The sequence below is a fragment of the Chelonoidis abingdonii genome, chromosome 1 (genome assembly GCF_003597395.2).
Source record: "Chelonoidis abingdonii isolate Lonesome George chromosome 1, CheloAbing_2.0, whole genome shotgun sequence".
In the NCBI taxonomy this organism is placed as follows: Eukaryota; Metazoa; Chordata; order Testudines; family Testudinidae; genus Chelonoidis; species Chelonoidis abingdonii.
This window is the reverse complement of record NC_133769.1, coordinates 272293045-272318280: the sequence shown is the minus strand read 5'-3', so window position 1 is coordinate 272318280 and position 25236 is coordinate 272293045. Positions and strand designations below refer to the sequence as shown.

Here is a 25236-nt window from a genome sequence, read left to right as displayed (position 1 = left end):
ATATAGCTTTTTATGAACTCAGTTACCACAGTAATGAGCAAGGAGAAATGCCTACATAACTTTATAGCACATACAAGGAGAATATTTTTGAATGCATCCTTTCCTCTTTTATTTGGGTTCCTAAATATAGATTTAGGTGTCTAATTTCAATGGGAGTGGAATGTCAATGAAACATGAGCACATGCCTGAGAGAGAGAGATAAAAGCTTCACAGGAACTGAATAATGTTAAAAAAATCATACTCTAGTACTTATTCAGCTGTGGTGATGCACAGAGTCAGCTCTACCACATATGAGACCTTTCTGTCATTCTGGAAGATGAAGTGCTGTGGGGCTCAGACTCAGTTCAGCATGGAAAGAGAAGACAGGTTGGACAGAAGTGTCTTTTAAATGTAAGAAATCCCTCGCCTGCACCGCTTTCCACTCTCCCCCCCATTGGCCTGGGACGGCGAACTGCGGCCAGTGGAAGCCGCGGTTGGCCGAACCTGCCAACGCGGCAGGTAAACAAACTGGCCCAGCCTGCCAGGGTGCTTACCCTGGTGAGCCGTGTGCCAGAGGTTGCCGACCCCTGACCTATGTGCTCTTTACCCTTCCCATACTCAGGTGACCTTTGGGAAATAAACTGCAAGGAGGAGCCAGCGAGAGACTGAAGCTGACACAGCAGCTGCAGAAGCAGTTCAAGAATGTTGAAGGACACTGATGATGTCAGACTTTTTTCTACAGTTTTCACTCTGAATATTCTCTCTTTCAGGGTGTTAACTTCAACTCTCTGCCTCCTCCCTTCCTTTGTCTTTTCAGCTAGCTAATCCCCTGCTAGCATAACCCCACTGAAAAGATTTAAATGACAAAACAAAGTCACACAATTAACATGACATTTGCCACCATCACATTGTTCACTCTGCTTGTATATCTACCCCTTTCCCTTACTGTTTGTCTGTCTTGTCTGTTTAGAGTGTAAGATCTTTGGGCAGGGGTTGTTTCTTATTTCATATTTGCACAGTGCCTTGCGCAATGGGACCCTGCTTTCGGTTGGCCACTAGGTAGGTACTACGATAATAAATATGACAAATAAGAGAGAAAGCAAGAATGATCATTAGAGACAGTGATTCAAAAAAAGAAGCCCAATGTTTTCATGTTATTTTTGAAAAGTTGAGAAAAGTGACCAAAATACAGTAATTATGTAGTAGTAGGAGGAAGAAAAGTGGATAAGAGGTTAATATTTCCAAAGTTTCTTATATGTTCTCGAAACAAAGAAAGAAAGAGCAACCCCTCCAGGCCAAAATTTCACACTTAAAGACAATACAAAAGACTCACTTGGAAGAACAACTCAAATCTTTAGAACCGAAGTATTTAACAACAAATTAAATGAAAAATTAGACTGACAGTAGAACAGATATACAAACAGAAACTATTATGAATATTGGAGTAAAGCAAGTAGACTGCTAAGCACTGACGCTGAATCCTGAGGCTAAGTACAGTCCTTCAGAGTTTTTTCTATCTAAAATAGAATAAAATAATCAGCAAAGCAGAATAACTCTCTCTTCACTACTATCTAAACTTTTTCAGTGAACAGGAGGAACTTTCTGAAATTTCCTGCAACAGCTAAATTGTCTGATCTTACTAACATCAAGCAATAGCTTTTATAAAATATTGGAAACAGAAAGGTCATAAAATCTGTTAGAACACACAAACCCCTTAGACTAGGGCAGATTTATACAATACAAATACTAATTTCAGGACAACTCTGGAACAGCCTTCCAAGGGGAGCAGCGAGGGCAAAAAAAGGAGACTGTTTCATGACTAAGCTTGATACGTTTATGGAGGGGATGGTCTGATACGACTGCTTACAATGGCATACACTCCATCTGCGACTGCTATTAGCAAATATTTCCAATGGTTGGAGATGAGTCACTATGTGGGGAGGGCTCTGAGTTACTACAGAGATTCTTTCCCAGGTGTCTGGTTAATGGGTTTCACTCTCATGCTCAGGGTCTAATTGAATTTTCCCCCAACTCAGATTGGCAGTGACCCTGATTTTTTTTTTTGCCTTCCTCTGCAACGTGGGTCACAGGTCCATTCCTAGTTTAAAATACAGTAAATGGTGAATTCTTTGTAAATTTAAAGTCTTTAAATCAAAACTTGAGGACTTCAGTAACTCAGTCAGAGGTGATGGGTCTATTACAGAGTGGGTGGGGGAGGTTCTGTCACCTGTGATGTGCAGGAGGTCAGATGATCATGAGAGTTTCTTCTGGCTTTTGAGTCTATGATTCTCTCCTAGGCTGGCCAGCACCAACTATTATGATATAACCAGGAGATGGCAGGGACTTAAAAATTGCGTTTCATTGTCGGGAGTTGGCTAGGGCTGGTAGTATTGCCTAATGGCAATACTCTGGGGTATAATGCCTACTGGCGAGAGTTCAAAGGCCACACCGCCTAACAGCTATAGCATAGGTAGTGTGCCTACCAGGGAGAGTCTACCGGGCCACTTTGCCTAGTGACAATATCAGGGGCAGTGTCACATAGTGGTGAGTGTGGGGAGGGCAAGGGAATCCAGGGCTGCCCTACTCCACAGGGTTCTGACTCAGGGCCCTTCATCACAGAGTACTTTAACGGGGTTTACGTCCCAATACGTCTAACTGCGTTCCCTTGGTCGCTTCCTATCCCTGCCGCAGTCCCTCTGGCATTGTCTCTGGAGTTGGACAAGCTAGGAGGCTCAACCATGGTGGCTTGGAGTTCCAATGGCTTCCTGGCAGGAGGATCCTGCACACAACAGTTCTCCTTAGTCACCCCAGACTGAGCTGATCTGCTCCCTTTTGAATGCTCCCTCCACTTGGAGCGTGCCCTGGAGAAGCGAGGCCCTTTGGGTCAAGAACTAGTTTTTAACCCTTACTTCGCCAGTGCAGGGTTGATACACCCTGTCACACACACAAAGATCTCTTTCCTTTAAGTCAGATTGCAGAATGCTCATGAAGGTAATTGCAAATCTTCCAACTATACTAGACCTGTAAAAGAAAGATTCACATAACCTATGAAGTGTTCTGAATATATTCACCTGCACCAACAACTCTGTAGGTGTCCCTCTTGCTCTATCGCTAATAAAGACATTCAAGGTGAAATGGACACAAGATGTGTTCAATTCATGGAGTTCATTACTTGGAAAAAATACATACTGTAATAATTATCATTTATTTGTACTGAGAGAGCACCTACATAGTGCTATGTACTATCAACACAAAGCACTGTTTCTGCCCTATAGACCTTACAGCATAGGGGTGTTAATGTATAGTTCCTGTTGAGACTTCTAGGACAGAAGGTGCTGGAATAAACATACTTCTTGCAAGCTGTTCTCTTGTAACGGGAATAGAACTGGGTCAGCCTAGAAATATCTGTGCTACCTCTGGATCAGACAAGTGTGACCAGGGTAGAAAAACTGTTTGCCTTACGGTAATTGTTGGCCTATGAAGATGTTGAGATTAACTGATAGTAAATCATAACAATATGGTACCAAGTCTGGGACCCATTCAAGCAAAAGTGATGAATAGACAGAGACTAAAAAAACTGACTTGTCTGAGAAAAATTAAGTGGACAAACAGCTATTTTCACTACAGTGGTGTCTGTTACTAGTACCTGCAACTGTAAAACTTAATTTCAAAGTTAGAAGTGAAGTGACTCCAACACGTCACAGAAAAACTTGTATTCCTTGGTGTTATTTTTTAAGGTTTCTGAAAATAAGCATGTTTTTTGTTTGTGTTTCCAAAAATGTGTTTATTTTTTTTAGATATTAATCAAGACTCCATAAAATAAACCTGTGTTATGTGAGAGAACATGACACATAACCCTTTGAAAACTGGCTAATTCCTAGGTGAATAACACCAGGGAAATAGCTGTTTTGCAAGGGCAGGGTGGCGGTATTAATGTAGGATATTCCTTATGATTTCCTGAAATAGAAATATAGGGCAGAGGTTGGGATTCTTGGCTGCATGAAAAATTGCCTTTATGCCACTTCATGCAAATCTCATTGTCTGGCAACCTACGCTCCTCAAAGGACCTGCTCCTGTTTTTCAGCTCTAGCAGGGGGCACATGGATTGGCAGAAATGTCTGAAAGGCAGATGAAAATTGGGGCAGGTTTAAGTATGGAGAACCAGCAGCACTCAACAGATGGGGCTTGGGAGAGAAGGAAGTGACCTGAAAGAATGATAAGGACGGGGAGGAGCCCATTTTTGTGGAAGACAGCTTCAGTGGGGGTAGAGGAGACTGAGAAACTGGCAATTAAAATATTCTTTTTCAGTGCCTTACTGTATTGAATGAAGAAACTTACACTCTATGATGTATAAAATAAGCATCCAACCACGGGCAGAGAAACTGAAGATGGCAGAATGTAATCAAGAGGTAACACCCAACAACAATGTCGTCTCCGCATGTTTAAATATGAAACAAACACAAAAGGGTGTGTTCTCTTCCTAAGTGTGTCAATGAAACTGTCAACAAAGAGATCTGGAGACATAGTTAAGAGATGAAAACATATTTCAGTCATGACTGCTGCTAAAGAAGCCTGCTTAAATTGTGTGCTTCACTATTTCTCACATACCTACTTTCAGCAGTTAAGCAAATCTGGTAGACATGATAAAATTAAATAATTTACTTACCCATAGTTCTTTTTCGCTGACATCACATTTTCTTAGACAATGTCTTAGTTGTTATATGAAACAAAATCATGTTACTGCAGCATTAAGATTGGGAAATCAAGCCCACAAAATTCAGGAAATTCCAAAAGTTTAAATTTCCATTAGAGCCTTTTCTGAAAATACTTCTGAATTTCAGGGCTAGGGGAGAGGGGGAGGAGCGGATGTCTGGATTTAAATCCTTGGAACCCAACCCACTTCTAGAATGTTGGTTCCAGGTCATATGCAAAACTAGAAGGGGTGTGCTGTCCAGTTGTTGCTATGATTATTATTACATGCAGGGCTGGTAGCACCGCCTATTATTAAGGTTGCTGACACTTCCCATTATAAGACTATGTTTTTATGTGTTTATAAACTTTGCCAAACTTTAACCATTGAGGCTGAAATTTTCCATGCTGGGTGCCTCAGGCTGATTATTATTATTTTTTTTAAATATCAGTCACAACAATCCAGCCATTTCTGAGATTGAGGTGAGGGAAAACAATGCTTTTCAGTGTTAAAAAAACTCTGGTGAACTTGTCTTTAGAAACCTGTATTGCCCCCAAGCTTTGGAGGACGGACTTCAAATTTGGTAAGGTGTGGCCTTTTGGGTCAAGGATGTAGCTTTTGCTGTCCCCATGATAATGTGCCCAAATCTGAACACATTATAAACCTTTGAAAAAAATCAGTTTGCACATGCTCAATAGAGTAACTGCTAAAATCTTTGAAGTTTTATGTCCTCAATGACCATGCTCAAGCCTCTAGCAACTCCTGTGTGTGACCAGACTCTGTATGCACCATCCCCTCACAGCTCCTCTATGTAACCAGACAGCACAAGCATCGTCCTCACAGAGTGACTAGGCATACTCCAGCCCAGGGCTACGGGGGACTTCCCCTGTCATGGCTACCCCTGGCTACTCCAGGCTGGGGAGGATCCCACCACTGGAACTAAGGGTGGGAGTCTTGTCCCCCCTGCCCTGGGCTGTGAATAACCTCTCTGCTGGCGCTCAAGCAGCCTGGAGAAGGAAGCCACTAGATTCAAATGCAAAGGGGACTCAAGTTGGACCTAGGACATTGCAGAGGAGGCCCAGGGGAGTAGATTGGGACAAGGAGCCTGGGGAGCAAAGACTGGGACTGGCTAGGCCAGGAGACTAGGTCTGGATGCTGGGGAGGGAAATGTAGGGGAAGACGGGTAGACAGCAGGTATGTATATGTGGGGGAACTGAGACTGAGGAATCAGGTAGGAGGGACTGGGAATGAATGGGATGGGTGGGGAAGAGGTGAGGTTGGGGAGACAGTTTGACAAGGAGTGGAGGTTGAACTGCGACTAGGTAGGCAGGAGATTGTGACAAGGAATTGAGGAGTGAAGGTGGGAACTGGGACTGTCTGGGCAAGGAGACTGGGGAGTCAGGGGATGGGGTGGGGGGAAGACTGAGACTGGCTGGGAGTAGGGAGTAGAGAAGAGCAGGACTGGGAGTGAGGAGCAGTGAGGGTGGGATGTACTGGTTAAGGAGAATGGGACGAGCACCTGAGGAGCGGAGACTGGACTAACTGGGTGAGAATGGGATTGAGATGTGCAGCCATTGGTGGGGTAGGGAAAAGACTGGGACAGGCACAGGTTGGAGGGGATGGGGCACAAGGGGTCAGGCTTGGGGAGATTGGGCAGAAGAGTGTGTGCTCACTAGAGAACACTCTCACCATTCTTCTTCTGTCAGCAAATATCTGTGAAACACACTGCCAAGTGTCCAATCCTCCTTCAGCGCTTGTCTTCATAGAGGATAACCACCTATTACTGCCATCTGTTACTCTATTAACTCAGTGACAGAGGACTGTGTGGTGGATCTATAGGTTCCAACACTGCTGATGAACCATGTCAATATGATGACACATGATGGAATTTCTGTTTTTTCTCTTTGATTTTTTAAAAACCTAGGAGATTACACACAAAAAACCTATGTTAAAAGAACAGTAAGGTTATAAAGTTGAACACTCGGAGTGTTCTCAATGGGAACTCAATGGGAGCAATGTTTGACTACATTAAGTACTATACAATCCTAAGTACTCTGAAAAATTAGGTCCTTGGTACCTCAAATTGGGCTTCCAAAATTAGACAATACAGACAATTTGACCTTATTCTCTCTATGCCTCGGTGCTCCATCTGTGAAACAGAAAGAATATCACCCTCTCCTTCCATAGGAGTGTTATGAAAATAAATTCATTAATGTCTGTGAAGCACTCAGATACACACATTGAACAGTATGGCAAAAAAATATCAAACAGTTTCTCATTAAATGAGCACTGTCAATTCTGTGAACTGAAAGAGGCAGGAATCTTGTGGAAACAACAGCATGTGATCATGTAATTAAAAACTGTATCATAATGCATATGTACAAGGGGGCTGAATTAAGGTTACACAGGCAAGATTATTTCTGGCATTTTCTAACCTCTGAGTGCTTGACTTTGCAACCTTAGTAACATTCTTCTAATGTAGAGTCTTATGTGTAATTAAGCTAGCCCATCGGGGATCCTATTCTGCTACGCATCTAGGTAACATATAGGTAAATGACCATCTTTACCCCAAGAACTTCCAGTATAAAAGATTAGGTATTACAGTATATGAGACAAATAAGCAAGCTGGGGGAAAATGGGTAAAAAAGCAAATTGAAAACCAGGATATGTGTCATCTGGTCTGAAGCAGTGATCACATCTCACCACCTGTCTAATTGTTACCAGACTGCAGTTTACTGTATACATGACATAAGAAACACTGGAAGCTTTTCCGTCTTATAACAGGCAGCATGGGAGAAAGTGTGAACATGGTTGTTGGTAAAGATGAAGAACTGAGGACTCAAGGCCGGCATTATCCACAGAATGAAAGCATGAGGACACTTTCCCCATAGGTCCTAGAATTAAATGTAAGATGGTGTTAAAACGGGAAGGGCTTTGAAAGTAAGAACTAGACTTTGCATATGATGCAGTGGATGAACTTAAGCCAGTGACGGAACGTAAAGAGGGGAGTGACAGAATGACAAGTCCAGAAGAAGATTTTACCAGTAGCATTTTAACTTGAGGGGATCAGAGATTTCAGGTGTTGAAGAGGAAGAGGAGATCATGGTAAACAAGCTGTAAGATGACCAGGCCTTGGATAAGAGTTTTGGCAGGGTAGATAGGCAAGAAAAGTTAGGTTCTGAAGACATTGTCCAGGAAGAAGGAACAAAACTGGATGAAACAAAACAAAATCCAATGGCTGGATGTTGAGTTTAGACAAATTCAGACTAAATGTAAGGTAATTTATTTATTTATTTATTTATTTAAACAGTGAGGATGATTAACCATTGGAACAATTTACCAAAGGGTTGTGGTAAATTATCCATCGCTGAACATTTTTCAAATCAAGATTGGATGCTTTTCTACAAATATGCTTTTACTTCAAACGTAAATCATTCAGGGAAGTCCTATAGGCTGTGTTATAAAGGAGGTCAAGCCAGATCAGCCGTTCTCAAACTGCACTGTACCACAACTCCCTTCTGATAACAAGAATTACTACATGACCTCAGGAGTGGGGACTGAAGCCTGAGCTTGCCGCCCTGGAATAGTGGGCTCAAAGCCCGAACCTCACTGCCCCTGGATGGGGTAGAGGACCTGATGTTTGGCATGGAAGAGGTCATTATAGCCTATAGTGGAGTGGTTTGGTGAAGTGTGGAAATCAGATTGAAGATGGAACTGGTGGTGAAGAATTCCAAACAACAGTTGCAGCTAGTGCACTTCATCAGTTTGGAGATGAATGGAAGAAGTGAAATGGGACAATAGTTTGAGCAGGCGATGGGAGCAAGGCTGGTTTTTTTTTGTTTCTTTTAAGATCAAGTCGGGATGCAACAACAAAAAAAATGTACATCCTCATAATTTAAGAACACTGGACAGATTTCACAAGACAAGCTAAATATTAAGTTTTTAGTGTCAAGATTTTCTCCATTTTCTTGATGAATTATGCAAAAGCAAAGTTTCAATTACAACAACATCAGAAAACTAAAAGCTAGTACCAAGTATGGAAAGTTTCAGCTATAAAGAACTTCCTTTTTAGAACATTTATTTTTTCTATTTTATTCCAATTTAATTTTTAAAGATAGACACTTATCCAGTTCGCTAAGCATTTTTTGCAATACTTAAAATACATAAACAGAAGCCAAATTTAACTATATACTGAGAAAGTAATCCTTTTTAATTTGCTATGTAAATTTGAAATTATAGAACTGCATAATGACCTAAAAACAAGACCATGGCCAAGATATTCTAAAGTGACTTTGGGTGCCTTATTGGATGTCTGACTTAAAACATCTTAAAGGACCCTGATTTTTGGAAGGCGGATGCACAGCACATTCTGAAAAGCCCACTATTTTCAACTCCTAAGTACCCAAAAAATGAGGCACCCAAAATCATGTTACCTGAAAATATTGCCAAATACACTATAATCCAAATACACTTATCCTCCAGTCAAGCTCCTTCAGCCTCTGACCACCTGACTCATCATCCCTAAGAAGGGAATTAGAACAGAAACTATATCTCAACCATAATAGTGTTTTCCTCCATGAAAGCCATAACAGAGAAATATCTATATTTCAAAATTAAGCATAAGCTATGGAAACTGTCTGGTATAATCTTGGAATGAGAGAAGTGGCATGATATAGTTTCCATTCAAATTCTAAAGCAAATCTTCAAGCACCCTACTCAATGCAGATGACTTTCTGATACATTGGAGCTAGATGTGCGATGCCAGCTTTGTACTCTGCAGACACCATTAGGCGCTACTCCAGCAAGGATGAAGTTATATTTCTGTTAGTATAGTATATACACTTAAGGCCACGCTTAATATCATAAGGCAACTAACCCAAAGTTATTTGAAACTCTCTGGTCCACTCATTTTAATATACAAGTTATGTATAATGAGCTATTAGATTAAAAATGGTCTTACCTATAAACTTTCCTTTGAAGTAGCATGTCTGACCACCCTATAACATGTGCATGGGTCCTCTTCTCCATCAAGACAGTTGGAGGCACTTGGAGCCAACTCCCAGCCGGTGACACCAGACCCACAACCATATGCTTCTTAAAACAGTTTATGTGAATAGCTGTAAAAAAATAGACTCTAGACATCCAGTTAGCAAGCCAGACATTAATTCCCCCGGTAATGATCAGCTTTTGATACTTTCAGCTTAAATATATGCATTTCATTCTCAAAACCTAGGCTTTACATGCTGCTTCCAGGGTTGTTCTGGTAATCCTAACCTTCTCCCAGAGAAAAGAATTGTGAGGGACCATGACCCCCACCCCTCCGCCCCCATCTTGTTAGACGAAGCTTTGCAACTATCCATGTAGAGCCTTGTTTAGCCATCACTGCCTTTAAGAGTTTGCTGTCACTGTCAAGGATACTGCAGCGGGACCCTGATTAAAATAGCAATTGAATCAGTCCCTGCTGCAGAGCCCTGACATTGATATGAGCCTCTATAATTTTAACATATAATATTGTAACAATTAAATGTTTTTAGCTTTATGGTTTTACAAGCCTATATATCCAGGCCTTAGGCTTTAGCAAAAATTAATGCAAGTTAAATAATGTAAAATAAAAGCCATGGTTTTATTTCTCAAATAAACTTGTTTATCAGTGTACCAGGCACTGGGTGGGGAGGAAACTAGATATGAAGAAACAGGGTATAGAACACTGACAAAAGAGGAACTAGGAGGGGAACAAGGGATCACCCCCCACCCCGGCTTGTTAGATATAGCTTTGCCATTATTTTATAGTTAGATAGGCATAATTACTGCTTGCTTATGGTAACTGCAAGGAGGGGTTATCAAAATAACCAGCTTAATCACTGCCAGAACATGTGAAATATGTTTGACTAGCTTGCTAATAAGCAATATTTTAATGATTTTTGCAATATGTACCAAGGGGTCATAAGACAGTCTGTAACTGGAAACACCCCAAACTGAACTTACAGTACATAACCTGCTGATTTGCAATATTAATTACCAAAAAAGGCAAATAATTTGTGTAACCAATATGACGTTTTGCGGTTTTAACCTTTATAAGCTTGATGATATTTGTAAGGAGCAGAGCGGCTTATCTCTTGCATGAGGTTATGCCGTCTCTCCCTGTGATGCACACTTGTAATCTTGTTATAACAATAAAGGTTGCCTCAGGCTATCTGATTCAAATTCAATAAAGTGGTGGTCTTTTCCACAACAGAATTTAGAGGTAAAGACCAAAGTGCTCTTTCTGTCTTCCTCTTAAAGGTACATCTGGCAAACCTAAAGCCAATCAGTTAGTAAAGGAAGATGAACAGGAAGGAAAATATCAAGGCTCTCATGATTTAATTTGATTACATGCATTTCTAAAGTATCTATTACCTTAATACGTAGAAACTATCACATGATGTTAGAACAAGCCCCTCAAATAAAAGGAATAAATCTTTCAGCCCCTCCACCTGAGTGATACTTTCCTTTTTTTGGTTTTTAATTTACCAGAGTAAGACTGGTAGTAAATACTATTTCTACTGAGCCTGATATAGAGAGTTTATAATGTTTGGAAGATGTATGGACTGAAGCCTGGCAGCTTCAAGAACACAGATCTGATTTTCTTTACAGCTTTGTGTCTAAAGGTCTGTGCTTATGGCAGTATGTAGAATACAGATGCTGCATGCCCAGCTAGCATGGGTATAAATAGTGCAGAGAGTGAGGCCCAGCTCAGTCGAGTAGAGTGCCCTATACTCCTAAACTACCAGGGTATATATATCCTATACTGCTCTCCACCTGCTGAAGAAGTGCCTCCCATATTTACACTTATTTTTAGCAGCACAGTGTCTTGTTGATTCCCTGCTGTTAGAGCCTTTCCCCACTGCAGTGAAAGGCTTTGGCAGTGGAGAAAGACTCCGGCTGAGCTTGTTGCTGAAGCCTTTTCCCGCTGCCTCCCTCCTGCCACTGCCTTTTGCTGCTGACTGTAGCTGCACATCACAGTGATGTGTGGACACAGTCTGCTTTTACTGTGGCACATAGCTACATGTGTAGTGCCTGTATCTACATGCCACCCTAAGTGTGGGCAGTGCATAAAGAGCAAGAATGTTAACTCTTTCAGATTTGTCATCTTTAAGTTTTAGAAATAAGGGCCAGAATTTTTAGAAATAAAAAACCAGAACAGGTTTTCATTACTGTGAATTGCAACATAGCACTTTCTAGCCTTCTCCCTCAAGTGAACAGGACTAGGAATGCACATTTCTGCTATTAGATATTGGAAGAAGCTAAGACTTTTCCTCATGAGTGGTGAGACTTCATCAGCCCCAAACAGTCTATGGCCAAACATTCTGTTTCAGGGCCTCTGACCAGGTTGACAGCGCAACTCTGCCTCCTTTTCAATTCAAGGCTTTTAAAGTCAATTTAGGACAGTAGCAAGCAGTCCTCTCTTTACAGCTCTTCTTCCCTGGCGGAAAAATGTTGATTTTTAAAAACAGAAATATACAACCCAAGGGATCTTTCCAGGAACAAGCTGGTTTGCTCCTCCCTCCCCCAGCATGGCAGATCCAGTCAAACAGAGCAAGTAAATGTGAGAAGGTTCTCCATCTGTGAAACGGCCCATCTCAGGAGCCACAGAAAGGTAACTCTGCAAGCACTGCTCCCAGTCCATCACCATTGGTCTGCCAATGGAAAGGTTGCTAAGTGTGAACGGTGAGTTGGGAGCTTCACATCTTTCCCCACCAGGCAAAACTCACCTAAACACTTCCAAAACGGCAGGTCAGTTTTCTGCAATGCCTGGGACCCAGCAAGCATGGTACTCTTCTCTAAAATTCCAGCAGTGTAAATTCAAGTATTCCCCAACCTCTTTTGGACCCATTTAACTCCAGGGGGAGAAGCTCCACTCTCTTCTCAGGTACCTCAGTGACTAAGAGTCCAGTATACTCCCCAACTCCTCAGAAGACCTGGGCTCCCTGAGGGCTGACTTCCAGCATTTCCTCTTCAGTTGTGTGTTGGACAGTGAGGGAAATAGGAGTTTGAAGCCCTCTTTGAATACTAAGACAGAAGTGGGAGAACTATGTAGAAGAGTGATTGTTCCCCTGACAGCGATAGGAATCAACCACTAAACTGGACCAAAAAATGCCTACAAATCTAAAAAATCTAGAAAGCATAAAAGAGGAAAAGGGGCATTCCAACGCCTCAGCCTCTTCCATTAGCCATGGCATGGCAGTGAGACTGAACAAGAAGTATTAATTCTTAGGGCAAAAAGCCACTCAGATTGTGTTGCAATCTCTGATAACTGCTGACACAGAGCAAAAGGGATGCCCGGAAGCTGGAAGAGCAGACCTTGTGATAGTGTTGCAGAGCATATACTAGTATCCAGAATCACCATCTCCTGTCCTCCATTGAGCACATGAATTCAATGGGGAAAAAAACAGAGGTCTTGACAGGGAACTGCCTGGATTCGAATGTCTCAAGAAAGACACTTCAGGGAGCAGATGATCCTCTCTTGGCACTTTCTGCCTTAGCCACTTGCATAGAAATTAGCCACTTCAAAGGCTGAGACCCCAGGTTGGCGATGTACCAACATTTGATGCAATTCTTAGCTTTGATGCATGAAAATTTGGTTGAGAGATCGCCTTAATGGCCTTATGAGGAGGAACCCAAATCTGCGCCGATGTGGGCAGCACTGGCACTAAACAGTCTTGGCTGACTGCAATTTTAGTCATGAGAGTTTACAGAGCCTTGTTTACTTCCATCAATCAAAATCCAAAGAAAAGCAAAGGCCTGAAATACCACAACTCGCCCATAATAGTTTGCTTCCACAGCTCATGACTTGTTGAATAGTCTGCTCCCTAAGAAGTAAAGCACCACAGCTCATTTGCAGTGACATTCCCTAAGGGATACTGCACAGCTCAGTGATTTGGAGGTTGGGGGGTATGATTTTTTCCTGTTACAGGATTTGACTATTAGGCTGTACAGTACGTGAGTTGCACATGGAGAGGCTCCATGTAAATGAAGTGCACTATTTTTATTATTATATATGAAAAAAAGTTATTACAGTGTATTTAAAACATACTGGAAAAGGAATTTTATGACGGTTTCTGAGTTGCATTTTAAAGAATGCTTCCTAAAGCTTTATCATCAATAAAGTTAATACATTGTAAGACGGAATTTCAAAAGGTGATTGGGAGTAACTAATTTTCAGAACATTTCTGTAGGCACATAAGAGAAATTAATTCGTCTTTTAAAGAAACAAAAAAACGGATACTGTGGCTACTCTCAGATACTTCAGCCTCTAACAATATATCTTGTGAAAATATTGTTATGCTTGACTAAGGCTGCAGCTCTTGTGTCAACCAGGTGAAAAGCCAAGTCACTTTGGTAGCCTGTAGATTCTAATAAAGATTTTTATCATATCTAGGAGAGATTTAATTTAAAAATAAAAATCAAAGAACCAGTAGAAGTAACACTGGCAGATATGTCTATTTCAAATATGAATCTCTCTCACCTTTCAAGATTTTATAATTGCCAAGCAACACGTTTGCATTTTGTTTCTCTTCTGACTTTAGAGTACCTAATAAGTTATATTCCTTCTTAACTTTTGGGAATCTTTAATACATGCTTGTTCAAGTTCTAGTTTTACAATATTTTTTATAACATGTAATTGTAAGATGGTCAATTCTTAAGAATGCTCTCAGTTGGGTATTAGAAAAGAATGAGAGAGAACGCTTATTTGTAAAGCTCATCTAAACTAAAAGGACACACACTGGTTCTTTGACAGTGAGAGGCTTGGGAAAAAAAAAAGACTAGGTTAAAGGATTTTAATGTATCTTTGCCCTATTGTTTAGTAATCAATCCTTCCTTAAAAAAAGTTACACCAACAATTTAAATGGTTTCTTCTCCTATATAATGTAGATTGTGTGATAAACTCAGGACAGATGGCTGCAAGGGAGGGGTAGCAATCAGTCCCAGAGGGTTAAAAGGCCCTCCTCCCTATCAACTGAGAGGCAACTACAGGTCAGTCAGGTTCAACTGAGAAAGGGTTACCAAGGTAGCAATTAGAATCAGCTGAGGGGGAGCTACTTCAGGTTAATTAGTATCAGCTGATTCCACCTTAGGGATGCCTGAGACCTTTTTAAACCCTTCCCTAGGAGGAAGGAGGTGGGAGAGCAGAAAGAGAAGGAGCCCAGCTGCCAGCAGTGTAGGAGCAGCAAGACAGCAAGCCTCACCAGGAGGAGAGGCCGTACTCTCTCCCACAAGGGAGTAAAAATACTCTAAACAGGACTAGTGGAGATACGGGTAGCAGATTTCCCCTGTGTCCCAAGGGGGACTGCATTACCCAAGTTTGTCTCACCAGGGCTAAAAGCAGCAGAGGCTGGGGAGACTGAGAAGGTGCCTTGCCACAACTGTAAAAACAAAAGTAAAAAGGTCTAATTTACTTTTCACCGTTTATTCATAGACTCTAGGACTGGAAGGGACCTCGAGAGGTCATCGAGTCCAGTCCCCTGCCCTCATGGCAGGACCAAATACTGTCTAGACCATCCTGGATAGACATTTATCTAACCTGCTCTTAAATTATCTAACAGAGATGGAGATCCAAACCTCCCCTAGCAATTTTTCCAGTGGTTATAACTACCCTGACAGTTTAGGCGATTTTCCTAATGTCCACTAAATCTCCCTTGCTGCAGTTTTAAGCGCATTGCTTCTTGTTTCTAATCATTAGAGGCTAAGGTGAACAAGTTTTCTCCCTTCTCCTGATGACACTTTTTAAGATACCCTGAAAACTGGTATCATGTCCCCTCTCAGTTTCTCTTTCCAATAAAGAACACATATTCTTTTCGCCTTCTTTCGTAGGTCAGTGTTCTCAGACCCTTTAATAATTCTTTTTGTCTTCTATCTGGACCTCTCTCCAATTTCTCCACAATCTTTCTAAAATGCGGTACCAGAACTGGACACAATACTCCAGTTGAGGCCTACCAGCGCAGAGTGAGCAGAAGAACAACCTTTCGTGTCTTGTTTCAAGACACTGTTAATTGCATCCAGAATCGACGTTTGCTTTTTTTTGCAACAGTATCACACTGTTTACCTCATATTTAGCTTGTGGTCCACTATGGACCTGATCTCTTCTGCCTACCCTTCTAGACATCTCTTCCCATTCTTGTATGTTGAAATGATTGTTCCTTCCTAAGTGGAGCACTTTGCATTGTCTTTATTGGAACTTACATCCGGTTATTCAGACCAATTTCTCAATTTGTCCAGATCATTTTGACCCTGTCTCCAAGCAGTTGCAATCCTCCAGTCTGGTTATTGCCCGCAACTTAATAAGCGTATTTCTATGCAAATCTAAGTCGTTGTCATAAAGATAGCTAAGGTTACTGTTCTTTTACCTGTAAGGGTTAACAAAGGGAACAAACACCTGACCAGAGGAGCACTCAGGAAACCGGATTTTCAAAGCTAGGGAGGAATTTTTTTTGGGTGTCTCCTTTTTGTCTGGTGACCTGTGCTCCTCGGCTCTTGAGAGAGGATTCTTACCTTCAGGTTTTCTATCTTTCTGTTTCCAGTTGTGAGTACAAGGTGAAAACATAGGCTTATAAAAATTTTTTTTTTTTTGTCATTTACATGTGTGTCGTTTGCTGGAATGTTTTAAATTGTATTCTTTTTTGGATAAGGCTGTTTATTCATTTTTCTTTAAGCAATTGACCCCTATATTATTGTAGCTTGATACAGAGACCAGTTTTTGTTTTTTCTTTCTTTTTATATAAAGGCTTTCTTTTAAAAACTTGTTGGATTTTTCCTTTGCTAGGTTGAGGCTCAGGGGAATGAATCTCTGTGCCAGGGTAGGTCTCTCTCAGGAATAGACTGGAGGGGGAAATCTCTTTGTGTCAAGTTGCAAAGCTTAACCTTTGGAGGGACCTCTGATGAGGGTGAAAGAAAACATATCTCCTGTTTTTGCATTTCAAGGAATTGAAATGGTGATCGTACAGGGCATCAGGGAGGGGAAGCCTGGGGAGGAAATAAGAGGAGACCAGGGGAGGGGTTTATTTCTTTGGTTCTAGACTCAGGGGCATCTGAGTCTTGGTGGCCCCCAGGGAAGGTTTTGGGGAGACAGAGTGCGCCAGACCTGGAAGCTGGCTGGTGGCAGCGATATCAGATCTACAGCTGGTACTAAGCTGGAGGTTTTCATGCTAGCATCTTCATTTTCTGAACTCTAAGGTTCAGATCTGAGTAGGAAAGTATGATAGTCGTTGATAGGAAGAATATTGAAAGAGCCAGTCCCAAAACCGACCCTGGGCCGGAACCCACTCGTTATAAACTTTCAGCAGGATTGGGAGCCATTAATAACCCACTCTCTGAGTAAGTTATCCAGCCGTTATGCTCCCACCTTATTAGCAGCCCCATTAAATTGTATTTTGCCTTAGTTTATCGATAGGATCTTATCGAGCACGTATCAAATGCTCACTAAAGTCTAGGTATACACATCCACCGCTTCTCCTTATCCACAAGAACTCATTATCCTATCAAAGAAGCTACAGATTGGTTTTTGACATGATTTGTTCTTTCACAAATCCATGCTGGCTATTCCCTATCACCTTACACTTTCCAAGTGTTTTGTAGGTGATTCCTTATTACTTTGCTCCATTATTTCCCTGGCACAGAAGTTAAACTCACTGGTCTGTAGTTTCTGGGTTGTTTTTATTTCCCTTTTTATAGATGGGCATTGGTATTTGCCTTTTCAGTCTTTCTGAATCTCTCCCATCTCCCATGATTTCCAAGATAATAGCTAGAGGCTCAGATACCTCCTCTATTAACTCCTTGAGTGTTCTAGGCTCATTCTCATCAGGCCCTGGTGACTTGCAGCTCTAATTTTCTAAGTGATTTTAACTGCTCTTTTTAATTTTATCTTCCTAAAACACTGGTCCTACCCCTTCCAAAGCATTCACTATGTTAGACCATTCTTTCAGACTTCTCAGTGAAGACCGAAACAAAGAAGTCATTAAGCTCTCTGCATTTTCAAGTTTCCTGTTACTGTTTCTCTTCCCTCACTGAGCAGATGGGCCCTAGCCCTGTCCCTTGTCTTTCTACTTGCTTCTAATGTAATTGATAAAAAGTCTTCTTGTTTCCCGTTTATTCCCATAGCTAGTTTTTGAGCTAATTTTGTGCCTTTGCCTTTCTAATCTTGCCCCTGCATTCCTGTGTGTTTGTCTATATTCATCCTTTTTTTTGTAATTCTGACTAGTTTCCATTTTTTATATGATCTTTTATTTTGTAGGGTCATGCAGAATTCGTGGTTAGCAAGGTGGTCTTTTGCACATTTTCTATCTTTCCTACCCATCAGAAATGCTTGCTTTTTGGGCCCTATAGTGTCCTTTTGAAAAACTGCCAAAGCCTCCTCAGTTGTTTTCCTTCAGTCTTGATTCCCATGGGACTTACATATCAGCATCTACTGAGCTACCAAATCCCGCCTTCCTGAAATCATGTCTCTATTTGTGTACTCTCTTCTACCTTCCTAGAATTGCAAACTCTATGATTTAATGATCATTTCACCCAAGCTTCTCTACTTTAATTTCTCAACGAGTTCCTCTATTTGTTAAAATCAAGTTAGAAAAGTTTCCCCCCCAGTAGCTTTTTTCAACCTTCTGAAATAAAAATTGTTTGCAAATGCAGTCCAGGAACTTTATTTGGATAGTCTGGTGCCCAGGTGTTATTTTTCCACATATTCGGATAGTTGAAGCCCGCATCAGCCCAATCTTGGGCTTTTGGATGATTTGGTAGGTAGTTTTAAAAAAACCTCATCCACTGCTTCACCTGGTTAGGTGGCCTGTGTAGACTCTAGACATCCCCTTGGTTTTTTACTCTTTTATCTACCCAGAGACTCTCAACACTTCTGTCTCCTATGTCATCTCCACCCTCAGTCCAAGTGTGTGGATTTTTACTATATAAGGACCAGACCTCCTCCCTTTTTCCCGTCTATCTTTCCTGAGCACTAAACTATACCCATCCACACCAACATTCCAATCATCATGTGTATTATCCCACCAAGTTTTCAGTGATGCCAACAATGTCATAGATTGGTACTTTGTAAATTATTTATATTAGCACTTCCATTTTTTTTTTCTTCCTGCTTATTACCCATACTTCTCGCATTTGTATATAGGCATCTAAGATACTGTTTGATCTTTGCCTCCCAGTTTTGCCCGACTCCCTATTTCTCTCTGCCATTATAGCGCCACGATGCCTCTTGTTTCTGACCCATCTCCGGTCTTCCGTGTCCCACTTACTGTGGGCTTTGCTCACCTGTTCCCCGTCGAACCTAGTTTAAAGCCTCCTCACTAGGTTAGGCCAGTCTGTGTGCAAAAATAGGGTCTTTCCCCTCCTCGAAAGGTGAACGCCATCTCTGCCTAGCAGTCCTTCCTCGAATAGCATCCTCGTGGTCAAGGAGGCAAAGCCCTCCTGGCGACAACCATCTTCGCAGCCAGGCATTCACCTCCATGATGCATCTGTCTCTGCCCGGGCCCCTACCTTTGACAGGAAGAATCGAAAGAGAATACCCCTGCGCATCCAAAACTTCCCTTCACACTCATAGCTACTCCCAGAGCCCTGTAGTCACTCTTGATCCACTTCAGCCGTCACACCTCGCAGTATCATTTGTGCCCACCATGGATGAGTAGCATGGGGTAGTAGTAGTCAGAAGGCGGATAATCCTCGACAATGCCTCTGTAACATTTAGGATACAGAGCCCGGCAGGCAGCATTGTATACAAGGCTTGCAGAGATGTTTGTCATCTACCGTCGATGGACAAGGGTAGGAACTTCAACAATTTACACCTTACCTGGTCCACTGGGGTTCCAACCTACCTCTACTCAACAACTCCCTGAACACGTCAAGAGCACTCCGAAGAGTCACCCTAGAACTCGAGCGGGGTTATTTCTGCCAAAATCAGTACTGTCCCCCTACTGTGAGCCAAAAATGACATAAAAAAACAAAAAAAAAAGCATGGCCCGCTGCAGAAGTAACCAGCTGCCGTTCCACCTGAGCCATCTGCCTCCGCACCAGGGTGTGTCAGCAGTCTGTGAACTGGACGCTACCTGCTGTCTCCCAATGGACACTGTCCAGGATTCTCTGATCCGGTGCTCCTCAACCTAGCCACCTCCTCCCGTTAGCTCTCCCCTGCTGCCTGCGAGTACTCCACCAGTAGGGCACCTTTCACACTGGATACCCCCCCTCCCCAGGCCTGGATATCAGTAAATGGGAAATTGCCAGTTACGTCTTGCAAAAAACACACCGCTGGTAGTAGAAGTATCCATGCTCTGGTGCTCTGTCTGGCTAACAGGCACAAGTGGAGGAGACAGCCGCCGTGGCTGCCACAGTGTGCGGTCTTTCCTAACCTCTTAAACCTGTCCCTCTCGTTCAAACTCCCTCTCAAACTCCCCTGTCTTGCCAGCTCCTGTCGCTCTGCTTGCTGTAAACGAGAAGGTTTTGGATGTATTTTGGTTTATAGGTTTAGAGATTAAAGAGTCATGAATCGGACCGAAAGGGGACCCCCTCCCTTCCTCCTCCCTTCCACCTCCCTTGCGGAAACTCCCTGTTAGCAGCCTGGTCGCGAGGTCCCTGGTGGCTCGTGCACGGCCTTTATAAAGCCCTGGGCTAAGTGATGCCCCGCCCACTGATTCGGCTCAGCCATTACAAGAGGCTCTAGCGTTCAAACTTTCCTTTTATGCTCTTTCCTCCTTTTTGTATAGTCAGCTCTTGGGCAGTGAGCTAATTTCTCTCATTTTTGTTTTACATCCAATTTTAAATTAACTTTTTAGTTTTATATATTGAGGGTGCGCATTGTTATCAGTTGTCGGCAACTTTCAGAAGTGCTGTGCGAGTCTTCATTTATGTCCTCTAATTTAGGTTTCGCGTGCCAGTCATACATTTTACGTTTTAAAGGTCTCTTTCTTAAGCTCTAATTAACTAAACTATTGTGTATGTAAATAATATTTTTTTTAATGGTTAGAATTTCATTAAATTTAACTTAACTTGCGAGCCCCTTCAGACTGGTTGGCCAGGACCGGGGCAGTGTGAGTGCCGCTGAAAATCAGCTGGCGTGCCGCCTTCAGCACACGTGCCATAGGTTGCCTACCCCTGGTTTCAATTATAAATCCTGCAGGTAATTTTTTTTTTTTTTTAAAGAAATTCAATGAAACATTTTCACTGGTAGACTTCCTAAACAATTTTTTTTGAAGGGACATTTTCCCAACACATAAAATGAGGGTAGCTACACACATCTATAAAGGATTTCCATATCCACAGATGACTGATACAAAGATGGAGGACTCATAAGAAAGAAGTCTGTCTTGCTACAGCTTCAAGTGTTCACTAGCCACTACCCTTTTTACTTCCCTAGCTACTTCCCTTTTTAAAGTAAAACAATCCCCCCTTTTTGCAAACAGGTATCTTTCAACAATATATCTGAAGCTGTGTTATTCAGAATTTCACTTCAATACCATGAGAGCCAATACTTACTATGTATCAGTGCTATAAAACAAAAATGATGTCTCTCCAAATACCATAGGCAAACAATGACAATAGATATTCACCCCTTACTAATGAAAATGTCACCACATCCATGTTGTAAGGATGAGAAAAATTTCTCAAGTATTGCCTTATGAAAAAAAAAATTTTTTTTTTTGGTGGCAGGGTCAATGGAACTAATTTACTGGTTATTAAGGGCAGCGTAAGTTATTACTACAAGTATTTTTTGGATGGATTCATGAAAGGACTGCTTCAGTGAGCAGAATTTCTATGGAGGTAATAAACTAACAATGAATGTGTAGGAGTATACCACCGGTAATATCGCCACTGTAGAGAAATAATTCATAGAACTTCCATATTGTATTTATCATATTTTAATGGCAATAATCTAATTTTGTATGAGTGCATTTTTTTAGTTCTTGCTCCTTAATGTATAAACTGTCAAATAATAGAACCCAGAACACGTTGTAGAGAAATTAGCTACTTTTTTAATACAGATGTAGTACAGAATGTTTAATTACAGCAGGACAGTGCTTCCAGTTAAATAAAATTTAAAACTTTTATTTCCCCAAATATAAAATTACTAAATTAGTGTTTTAAAAGAACAATAATATGGTAAAAGCTTTAAATTACACCACCATTAACAGAATATGATCACCTATTTTGTATTCCATTACTTTGGCAAAAGGGATGATTTTTTTCAAAACAGTGTATAAACCTAACATAGCAAAGACTGTATACATCTTCATATTGCACTTCTTTATATACAAGAATAAACAAACTGTATATGGCATATACTTGGCATGAGCACAAACATGTCACAATTAAATTTAAAGCAGAAGGCTTGAGAGCTGCTATGACTATTGAAAAATTGTTTAGAAATGTAATACATTTATGTACAGAATCTATGGACTGGATTAACAAACAATATGTACAAATCAGTTTACCACTACTTATATTCTAGTGTAACTTGGTGCTTGGTGTTCATTAATACAGACCTTTGGTTGTACTTAATTCTTCCATCAGCTTTAAGCTCACATACTTTCAACATGCCAACAAGGTATAAAATGGAGCACAACAATTTGTCAATGGTACAAAAACTACTAGTGTCAGTTCCATTAAATTAAAAAAAAAAAATAGTGTCTTGATCTAGTCCCAAAATAGTTCTTGAACTTGGAATCAATCTGTATGTGCCATACATAAAAAGAACATCTGAATATTATATATCTGCAAACGTACATTCTACACCACCTTTGTGTAATGTGCCATTCATTTTAATAATACTTTCTAAGGAAAAAGAGAAATTAACTATCATAAAAGTTCCCAAGACAGACCTCTGCAAAGACATGAAAACTTTTAATGTTGCCAGCAAAATTTAAAAATATATGCTCACCTTTCTATTTATTTTAGAAGTCTATCACCACTATTGTTTCTTCCCGCCTGTTCCGAGATTTACTGTGCTCAGTGTTTTAGTGTGCTAATTTACATGGCTTGCAAGTGTCCAATATTTAGCTTTAAAATCATCCTGAGTGTGCAAATAATAAAGCAAATCCATGCATATATTAAGAAAAATTACTTTCCTTTACAAAACATTCATGCAACTGAAGAAGAACTGGGAATCCCATGAACTGCTGTGCTTGTTGGAGTTCCACTTATGGCGTTGAAAATGTGTAGTGAATTAGACATAACACTGGTCTTTTCTTCAACAGGAACAATCTTAAATGGAAAATAAACAGAGCTATAACTTTACTCAAAAACTGATCACAGGTACACAAAATCATGTATAAAATCATTAAATAAACTCAATAAAACAGTGGAGTATTTTCAGAATGTACAATTTATCTAATCTATTTTTCATATTGTCTTCAATGGCATACAATTTTCTCTTTTGTGGTGGTTATCATTATTCCCAGGAATCCAATTCTAGTATTGCATTGGGTGCTAAACCTTGCTCCAACATCAGATGATACACCTTCCTAATTAAATGATTACACTTTTCTTGCTGGCTGAGACTCAGACAGCTCCCCTTTCACAAGTTAACAATAGAAATAACATCTGATGGAAGGAGGAAGCAATCATCAAATCTCAGCTAGTTTGGAAAAATGCAGACAGACAGGACAGTGGGCATTATAAAAATGAAAGTCCATTTGTAGACTTCTCAGCCAAACACAAAAAAGTTTTACTCTTGACTGCTGTCAGAGAAAGAATTATGGACAATTTAAATGATAAATATAAAAAATGCTAATACAAAAGCTTTCTTAATCATTCAAAACCCTTGCTGTGCTTTGCCACTAGGACTGCTCTTCCACCATTCTCCCTCTGAAACTAGGTTCCCTTCTTCCCTAATGGCTGCGTTATTTCAATACCAGGAGTGTGGAACAGCATATTCCTCAGGATGGTGCCTATAGACTCACAAAAAAAGGGATCTTACGCAGTGAGAAATGGCCACTCTGACTCCATAATATACTTCGGATGTAGGACAAAGGATTAAAGAGACCCAAAGTCTATTCCTAACTTGAGTCAGTTTTGTGCCATGAAGCAAAGTGTTCATCCTGTGCTACAGTGGTAAAAAGGAATTATACAAAACTAGAGAAAGACCCTGAAATCAGAAACAAAAAATATTACCATCCCATCTGATCATGTTTGCGAGCAGCACAGGAGAGAAAGAGAGAAGTCTGTTAAGATTCATTTGTATATAAAAAACCCCTTCATATAACATTTAAAGTTCTTGCAATCAGCTGATTAATCTCTACACTAATTATTTAGGGCAGTTGATATTAATTTGCTTTTTCATTGCCTGCAGAACAAAAATTAAATTGCTGAAACGTTCTGTGAATTTCTGAACTATAGAAATGAGGTACAGTCATATAAAATCTAATTTTTAAAGAATTCAAAATGAATTCCAGATAAAAGGTTTCCTGTGAATTATAATTTGTAATTAAAATTTAAATTCTTACACTGTAATTTTATTTCTCAATAAGGACCTTCAAATGTTGAAATTTAATTTAAAACTTGTAAAGAATGACTCATTTCACTTTTAACTAACATTTAACTGAATTAGCACATTTTCTAATGTATCATATTTGTATAAGAACATACTGGCAATATTATGACAGTAGTGTACATTACTGCAGCCTTACAGTAGATCATGTATCAGGTTTTACAATCACAGGAAGGGAAACTATGTAAGGGAATCAATTTTATCCTCATGCCCCATGTCTGTTCCTCAAACATCTACTCCTAAGTCCTACACTCATCTTAAATCAATTTTTCCCTAGTTCTGCTTAACGTCTCTATAATCCCTCCTCTCACTCATGTTGGTAAAATGCTACTATCTTTCTAGACTTTTAACTGCAGTGTTATTTTAGATTCCTCAACCTCCTCCATCCTCTTGACCACATTCAAGTTCTCATTATGCCCTATTATTTCTTCCTATGTAATATTAACATACAGCCTTTCCCTCCCCATTGCCATTGCTAAAGCATTTGTCCATGTCTTTGCCATTTTTCCTCTGATTATTGCAATGCTCTTCTCTATGGCCTCCATCATCTCACATATACCTCCATTATCTTATCCAAAATATGCTGCTGCTCAGTCAACACCTGTCATTAAAGCCATATTATCCCTCTTTTTGAACTTCTCCACTAGATTCCTGCCTTTTACCACATCAGGTTCAAATATTATTAGTCAAACTGTCCCAATTTTTGTCCACCAAGCACAATCTCACTTCTTCTAAATCCACTTCTTACAATGATCTTTCCTATATAGTTTACCTCATTTGCACTGTTGTCCCAAGTCTTTTCTGCCTTCAACTATAAGCTCTTTGCAGCAGGGAAAAAATTTCACTCTAGATCTGTTGAAAGTCATATACATTTATGCCAATGTATACAGGGCCGGCTTTAGGAACTGCGGGGCCCGATTCGAATACCTGGCCACAGTCCGGGTCTTCGGTGGCACTTCAGCGGCAAGGGGTCCTTCACTTGCTCTGGACCCCCTGCCGCTGAAATGCCGCCGAAGACCCAGAGCGAGTGAAGGACCTCCTCCTGCTGAAG

At 40.7% G+C, this 25236-nt stretch overlaps 1 protein-coding gene across 15 annotated transcripts in view; it reads right to left on the bottom strand.

Moving 5' to 3' along the window:
• Positions 1 to 21649: 21649 nt before the first annotated feature.
• Positions 21650 to 25236, bottom strand: part of DOCK9 (dedicator of cytokinesis 9) — a 334214-nt gene continuing 330627 nt past the window's right edge. For 9 of the 15 annotated variants that reach the window (XM_075061515.1, XM_032771458.2, XM_075061519.1 and 6 more), the window contains one exon: positions 21650 to 22900. In XM_075061515.1, the coding sequence (XP_074917616.1) occupies positions 22778 to 22900 (123 nt within the window). In that variant the 3' untranslated portion in view covers positions 21650 to 22777. The remainder of the gene's footprint in view (positions 22901 to 25236) is intronic. The other 6 variants (XM_032771461.2, XM_032771471.2, XM_075061521.1 and 3 more) reach the window with 1 other exon arrangement.